The sequence below is a fragment of the Stylophora pistillata genome, chromosome 1 (genome assembly GCF_964205215.1).
Source record: "Stylophora pistillata chromosome 1, jaStyPist1.2, whole genome shotgun sequence".
Lineage (NCBI taxonomy): Eukaryota > Metazoa > Cnidaria > Anthozoa > Scleractinia > Pocilloporidae > Stylophora > Stylophora pistillata.
Genome location: NC_142519.1, coordinates 6,493,997 through 6,501,945, shown reverse-complemented (window position 1 = coordinate 6,501,945; position 7,949 = coordinate 6,493,997). Strand labels below are relative to the sequence as shown.

The 7,949-nt window shown below is 38.0% G+C and overlaps 1 protein-coding gene across 1 annotated transcript; it reads left to right on the top strand.

Annotated features, from left to right (window-relative positions):
• The first annotated feature begins 888 nt into the window (after positions 1 to 888).
• LOC148741014 (uncharacterized) lies at positions 889 to 3,671 on the top strand. Its single transcript, XM_088732708.1, has 2 exons — positions 889 to 1,192; positions 2,910 to 3,671. The coding sequence occupies exons 1-2, from the start codon at positions 1,141 to 1,143 to the stop codon at positions 3,278 to 3,280; spliced, it is 423 nt and encodes a 140-aa protein (XP_088588834.1). The 5' UTR covers positions 889 to 1,140; the 3' UTR covers positions 3,281 to 3,671.
• The last annotated feature ends 4,278 nt before the right edge of the window (positions 3,672 to 7,949 follow it).

Genomic DNA, 7,949 nt, shown 5'->3' with positions numbered 1-7,949 from the left:
AACACCAGGCGACCAGGAATATAAGAACCCAGTTATTATCCGGGGTAGAGAGAGAGGCTTTGTGATGTCTTGTGAGAGCTATGGGTATATTGCGCAAGATAAGGTATATAATTAACTCTTTTTCGCAACGACCGTAAACAGTTTCGTTTGCACACATCTTTCTTGTTTTGGAGCGTAGGAGAAGCGGTGACGGCTTTATGCCAGTTCAGCAAGCTAAATAAAAGGTTCTAATTCGGATCTGCGAGGAATCGCTGTTTTGTTTTATTGATCAAGACAGTTCAGTCTAACGTTGCTATATCCAAACAGGACTTAAGTGAGTACCAGCGAACTGTACTCAAGGTAAACTGCAAAAGTTCAGCAACCTGTTCAACAGAACTATCAATTTTCTGAGTCGCTCCACACCACAGAGATCGAGATTATCCTCGTGTGTAGACTCTACTTGCGGATGTTGTACTTTGGACATGCATTCATTGAAAAACAAAGATGCAACTTTAATTAAACGACTTGAGAAAAATATATCATCCTTTGTGATAGTTCGTTGTCTGTTATCGACAATAAAGCATGTTATGGAGAACTTAGGGTGACATTGACAGATCGACACGAATAGTTTGTTTTTTTTTCTTGTAAAGCTCGATACACCTTGCAGGCCGAGGCAAATTTCAGCTTTTAAGTTAATCAGTTCCTCCATAACAAATTTTCCTTGAAATAGCAAAATGTACTATTTTTTTTATTCATCGCCCTCCTCTTCTTTTTTAATACCTAGTATTATTCTAATATATTTTTTACTTAATACGAAAGGAAAATTTCAGGCGTTTTAATGAGCTTTTCAGCGCAACCTTGGAAAAATTAAGGTGAGAAATGATAATTAAAAAAACATTGGCTCCTTAATTTCTCTACCCACATGTTTTATCATCTTTTGCACCACTTAGAAATAATAATTAGAATTGTTGTTTAAAAGCTTATGTAGCCGACCTCTCGTTGCTAGTTAATTCTTCCAACGTAAACATTTCCATCATAATAGTTTTAATTTCCACAAATATACACCCAGTAACTTAATTTTAATTAGTCGAGAGCAGTTGCTGTGGCCGTACGTTCAGTTAAAGTTCATTTGTGAAGAGCGCATCTAACAATCAAGATACCATGAAGAGATTTTATTTCAATTTTATTTTTCTAGTTGCAACAATTTACCCAGGTAATTTATTTTCTATTCTTTAGTTTTTTGTTTTTTTGGGGGGGGTTTTTTTTGTTTTTTTTTTGTTTTTTTGTCATTCAAATCCTTGAGGCTGTTCTCTTATGTCGCTTAATTAGAGCACCAGACTTTTTTTCTTTTTTCCAGAAGCTTCCGTCCACGAAAGTTTTCCTCGCTAGTTTTCTTGTATCAACCGTCAGTTAAAGAATGATTTTCATTTGTTTGAAGATATCAGCATCTGACAATGAAAATTGCACTTTCAAGTTACTGAGGTTTTCTAAGAGAAGTCCGTTTGAGAAGTCTGTTTAAAAAATATATCATTTTAAAGTGAACCTTCAATATGTGTGCTTAGATATTCATCTTCACTTTGCAAGGAAAAACGAACAGAAATCGCCTCAGATCATCTAAAAATCACTGTTGTAGCAGTTTCGTAAGATCACCTCACATTCCCTTCTCTTGTAGAAATTGGCTATCTCTTTCGCCGTACGTGATCTCTGAGAGCAGCTGTGATTGACTTTTGAAAAATACTGATAAAATCTATACCCCAAACTTGTCTATCTTTGGGTCCTGCGATGCCACCACATCGGGTGTTCTTTCACTTGTCCAAGTACAGATTCGCGTCTACGTGTGTCGGGATAGGAAACTGAACTGCTGAGCAAATTATGCGAGATTAGTCACAAATTACTAAACGCGAGGGAAAAAAGGCCACTTTAATTAATCTCATCCGAAAGAGGAGTGGTCAAATTGGGTTGAAACGTTCTCCTATAATTTCAAAAAGTACTTTTTCTTTTTTGTTGCTGTTGTTTTTTAATGCCGTTAAACCAATTTTTACTTAATTGCAAAGTAAAGCCCACATACGATTTCAACCGCATTTAAAATACATAAGTTCATTTTTCTAAAGGCAATTATACCTCACTGTTTTAGTAGAGTTTTTTATAGAAAAGGACGTTTCCGTTGCGACCAATCTATATAAACAAAATTTTCAGTTTAACATATCATTTAGTGAATAAAATGACAGAGTGTTTGCTAAGAATCTTGACCACAATATTCGTGTCGTGTTCACTAACTTTAAAATTCCCTGAAACTACTCAACTTTTTTGAGCTAGCTTTTCCGTTCCCGTTTAGGTTTCCAATTTAAAGTAAACAATTATGGTGCACTTTATTTCTTATAATTTCAAGTAAATGTACCGAGTCAAGGCACGTTAAAACGCTCACACTCGTTTGGTTTCATCCGATTTTTCTTTTTATCACAATTTTTTATTATATTTTTCTCTTACCAAACTCTCATCAAACGGAAAATTCTACTCATTACCAGGTTACCATAATCCCTAACAACGAATACCTCGTCAGTGTATGCTTGACGGGTGCAGGTGTTATGTGTTGACTGATTTTTGTATTAATGTTATTTTTTTCGTTTGGCTTCTAAATTTTTTCTTGGATGAAAAATTCCCCACAGTTCTGTGCGTCCTCCAATCCACCAGCCGCTGGCCTAAAAACCTGAGAGACTCTACTTTAAGCGCGAAAACAAAACTCGAAAGCCAGCTAACTGTCATCACTTTTATTTAATACTGTTTAATGACAAGTTCATCAAACCAAAACCTTTCTATCAAGATTATAAAAATTCAACCTTCACGTCTAAGTTTGCTATGAGCTCTTCCCTGATAATTAATTGTTTGATTTTCAGAAAACCGAAACTCGGTCTAACATTTCTCTTTTGAAGCTTATTCCTTTAAGTGTTATATCTGCGCTCCAAAGGCAGACGCAAAGTCCTATTCCACTGATCAGTGCAAGAACGACCAAACTGAGGTTGACTGTTTTACCAACTACACCTGTGGCAAGATGCACAGTAAGATGGTAGACGATAGAGAAGTAGAGACTCGAGGATGCCTCCAGAAGATTCAGTGCGATAATATGAAGAAACTATGCACCAATGATGACATGAAAAAGGCAATGAACATAAAAGAGTGCGCTGTGGCTTGTTGTGTCAGTGATGGCGACACACCCTGTAACACCGGCTTTGCTGCATCTGGTAACTTGATGATGTTGGTTACAATGGTGATGCTTGTAGCTTTGCCGACCAACTTGATCTAAGTGCTGTGGTTTTCTGCTGCTTCATATTTCATCATTTATACTCTTTCTAAGATGGATGTGTTCACTTTTATCGGCAGTGTCGTAGTCGCCAAAAGTATTTCACCAATGCTAGATCTCAAAAATGTCATATGACTTTGATGGAGCTTTTACGCGCAATTTCTTAGAATTTTACGTTAAAATGATGTACACAAGTAGGGTTGGTTAGGCAGGATAGAAGGGAATCTTTCATTTAGCTGTTTGATATTATCAGAATCATTTGTCGAATATCATGTTAATGGTGATGGTGTTTAAAAGCATTAAAGCCATGTTGAAGAAAGTTAATGAGAAATTAACTGTGAGTTTTTAGACGTTTTCCTTTTGTTCGGTACCATTAAAAAGAGAGGTCATCGAACATTTTTTTTAAGTTATTTCACTTTTTTTAATGATTTGGATATATCAACAAAGTTGAAATGGTAAATTGGCCACCGTAATGATTACAAAAGCTGACGTTTCGAGCGTTAGCCCTTCGTCGGAGCGAATAGAGGAATTGTGGGTTGTGTGTGCTTTTAAAGGCAGAAAATGGAGCTACGTTATTGGTCCCACCAATTGGTCCCACCGATAACGTAGCTCCATTTTCTGCCTTTAAAAGCACACACAACCCACAATTCCTCTATTCGCTCCGACGAAGGGCTAACGCTCGAAACGTCAGCTTTTGTAATCGTTACGGTGGCCAATTTACCATTTCAACTTTGTTGATATATCCAAATCATTACGTTACCCCCACCGACGCAGCCCCAAACAGTTTCTTTAGAAACTATCAGCCTTTATTCACTTTTTTTTAAATTTGTTATCACATTTTGTTCAAGGTTTCCTAACACCTTCCCTGTAAGTAAACACACTGACACCCGCGTAGCGCGATTGTCTCGCGTGAGAGAGGCTCTCCCTTTACCTCCCCATGCTAACTATTGCTAATGTGATCGCAATAGTCATGAATGATCAAACTAAAGTCCAGGCGGACGCTTTCAAAATTTGGAAGTCGAATTTTCCGTTCCTTTCCGACCACGTTAGAACTTCTGGAGCTCAACATGAAGAATAAATATGCTGTTGAATACTCTGTTCGGAAAATAATGGATATCAAAGTCTTAGAAGCGACGGAATAAGCTTTAGAGCCAACGACATTCCGATTCTCCAACACGATGCGAATTTACGGCTGTAAAGTGAAAGCGGAACTTTATTTTTTTGAGTGAGACCTAGCGACAATTTGAGTTTTTACGGCCCGGCAAATATCCATTTTTACTCTATGCTATGCCCGTTAAGTGTTGTTTGATTAAAGTTTTTAGGTCAAACCATACAACTTTCAGAATTTTCAACTTAACTTCTAATAGTCCATCAAGAAATGTTTTGAATAAAGCTTTTGTCCCGAAATATTTATTGTTTATTTTCGTCTCGCTTCTTATTCACAGTGTCCAAGAAACAAGTGATCGTTAGGCGTATTTGGACAAATCATTTAGTGATTTTATTGTTGTTTTCAATCTTGATTTCTGAGGAAAACTTCACATGCATCAATCGTTTTTTTTTTCTTTGAAAATAAGCTATTTAAATGGTCTGTTTTTGGGAAAAGATGATCTCAATTAAAAAATTGTGTTTTCTTTTCCCGTTACCTCATAGTCAAACGAAACACTTAAGAATCAATGGGGTAAAATATTTGTTCTCATTAACCTCTTATTTTTCATGGGGACCAATTTTCCAAATTAATTTTCTTTTTTAGTTTTAACCAAAGGTAGCATGATTAAACCAATAGTTTTTAGATTTAGTCAAGCCTAAAAGCGGAGCTCGCATTTTTTTTCTCACACGTCTGAAGGGCATAACGCCTTGCCCCGGCCTGGACTAGAACCCTGATCATCCGACTAGGAGCCCAGTGCACTGAACACTGGACTACTGGACAAAGCCGTGGCCTTGGCGTGCCCGCGGCACAGTTGACCTCGCATGCTAAAAGTAACACCTTGCACGGACGCCCCTACGGTCAAAAGTCCAAATTTTTTCAGCTTGATGGGTTATTACTACCATTTGTATAATTGTGGGAATACGCTCTGCGAGTTCCGCTATAACCCGTATTTTATAGGGGTAAATATCCCTTTCACAGCGGCTGGTCTCTCGCGTGATCATTGCGGGAGACGAGTTTTTCCACCCACGCACGGGCACGAATAACCATGGAGTCAGTGCACAGCTCGACTGCGCAGTCCCAATAGCAGACACGCCTTTGACCTCCCGCATAGTCCTGTATTGTGAAGAAATTAACAAAAACCCAGGGACGTTCGTGCCGCAGATGCTGTGTCATAGCAGTTTGCTGTTTTAACGGGCTGTAATCATTAGGCACAACGACTTTGTCAAATTCAGCTATTTTAGTGGACTTTTAAAGATGCGTTAAAAACCACCCACTTCATAAAACTTTGATTAGGTTAGGTTTTAGAATGATCGAGTTTGCTCTCCTTTGTATTCTCTCGGGTCAACTCACCCATCATCACCTAATAATCCAGAAAAATTTTTTATGTTTCTGAGAGATGGCGTGTAAACAAAATTCCATATTCAAGAGATATCCATCGGTATTTAGAAGGTTTTCTGTGTAGTGAGCCTTGTAAGATAAGATTTTCCACTTTCTCTTACGCGTTAGCCCTCTATTGAAAAGGTAAACTTGTTTTTTAACATTGGTTTAAAATCAAATCGTAAATCAATCCCTTTGAGGGTCTAGTATGATCGTTATCTTCCTGAGCCACTGTAGAACTGCTTCGAAAAAGCTTCCCTTGTTTCCGAGAAAAGCCTCGTAAACAGGGCATATTGTGTTTTGAGGACTGGACTGGACTAGTAAAACGCGGACTTCTAAAACGTGGACTAGTAAAATAAAACGCGGACTAGTAAAACGCGGACTTATAAAACGCGGACTTGTAAAACGCGGACTAGTAAAACGCAGACCACTTTGCTTTTCTTTGTCGTAGTTCACCAGATACACCAAGCCAAACGTCCAACTTCCAAGCTCCTCTTTTATACTTATGTCCCTCCGTTCGAAATACGGAAAATTCACAGGAGGTTTTCGTTTTTTCACGAGAGACGGTAGCTTGAAAGAAGCTTCCATCTTCCCGCAACTGAATGTTGAATTTTGGCGCGAATCTTTGATGAGATCAAAGTTCAACAGACCCATTTCCGTTTCCTGTAGCAAAATAAGGGACCGTCGCTCAATACATATATGTTATTCCCCAGCCGGGAGGTCCGTATTGGGAAAAACTGTGCCTGCGGTCTTGGATCCCGCCACAGTTTTTCCCAATACGGACCGACCTATGCTGGTAAATAACATTTTTATTTTTTTTTACAGCATAAAAAAATTCTTGCCAAAAGAACCCGAATGATTTAGGGCTACAATTACGAGTTTAATTACGGGAAAATCTTCCTTGAACTTAACGATTTGATAGCGAGTGAGTTATAAAGAAAACAAACGTTATTCAAATTAAAGAGAAAGCTTTCCCCCAAACATTTTTATTTGTAAAGGTAATTAAAAGGCTTCCGAGCATATTTTGAAACATTTTTTTGATAAGTAACTGTCATGATCTGACACCTGTGAATTGAAGAGGAAAGAAGCATACGCTTTTGAATAACCAAAAGTAATGGTGTGACAAGCACACGCGAGTTAAATGATCATGCGACGATTTTCTCGTAAAAAGAAAAACACTCACTGAGAGATGTTACGGAAAGTATTTTTTATTTCCAGCGACGATTAATCTTCGAAGATTTACCTCTGTTCCGTTTTAAAATGTCACGGAAAGTCAAATTGTAAGTGAATGCAAATATGTGTTTTGGAGTTTTCAGTCTACTTGTTAGTTTTCTGTAATGGCGTATGTAAATCGGTTTTTCTTCCACCGAAAAGCTGAAGTCAATGAGACTCTTTCTACCTAGACACAAGGAGATATAATGCGACTTTTATTCATCGAATTCCTGCGTTCTGCTGTGAAATTTACGACGAAAGTGTATTTTAAAGTAACTGAAAACTTCGCTCAACGTTTCACAAACGAAGAAACTGTGTCGAAAAATTCAGATATTACAAATGAGAGTCACATTGATTAACGTAACTGTTAACCGCAACTACCTCTCGTTTTAACTTTTAAAATCGTTTGTATCTGGCGCGTGTCAAACCCATTTGTAGCTTAAGGATCAAACAGGGATTGTCACTCACTAAACCGTCGAAATGAATTGGCATAAGATCAAATGGAAAAAATTTTTAAAATTGGCTCGCCATTAAGTCTTGTGATCGCCTTCGAATGAAATTGTTTTTGTTGTTGTTGTTGTTGTTAAGTCCGTTACCGTTAAGTTTTATTCGATTACTAGTCCACGCATTTCTAGTCCACGTTTTACTAGTCCGCGTTTTACTAGTCTGTGTTTTACTAGTCCGCGTTTAACAAGTCCGCGTTTACTAGTCCTCGTTTTACTAGTCCAGTCCGGTCCAGTCCAGTCAAGTCCAGTCCAGTCCAGTCTTCTAAATACCATATGCCTGTAAACAGTGCTTCACGATAGAGTGCTGGACGGCATTTGTTAGCTTTCACCGAGCATCGGAAGAAGGTAAAAACGCTTTTTCATACTTAAGGCCCACTTTGAAAGGAGACGAACATAGAATCCTCAGGAAATCTTAGTTTACACAATTGCT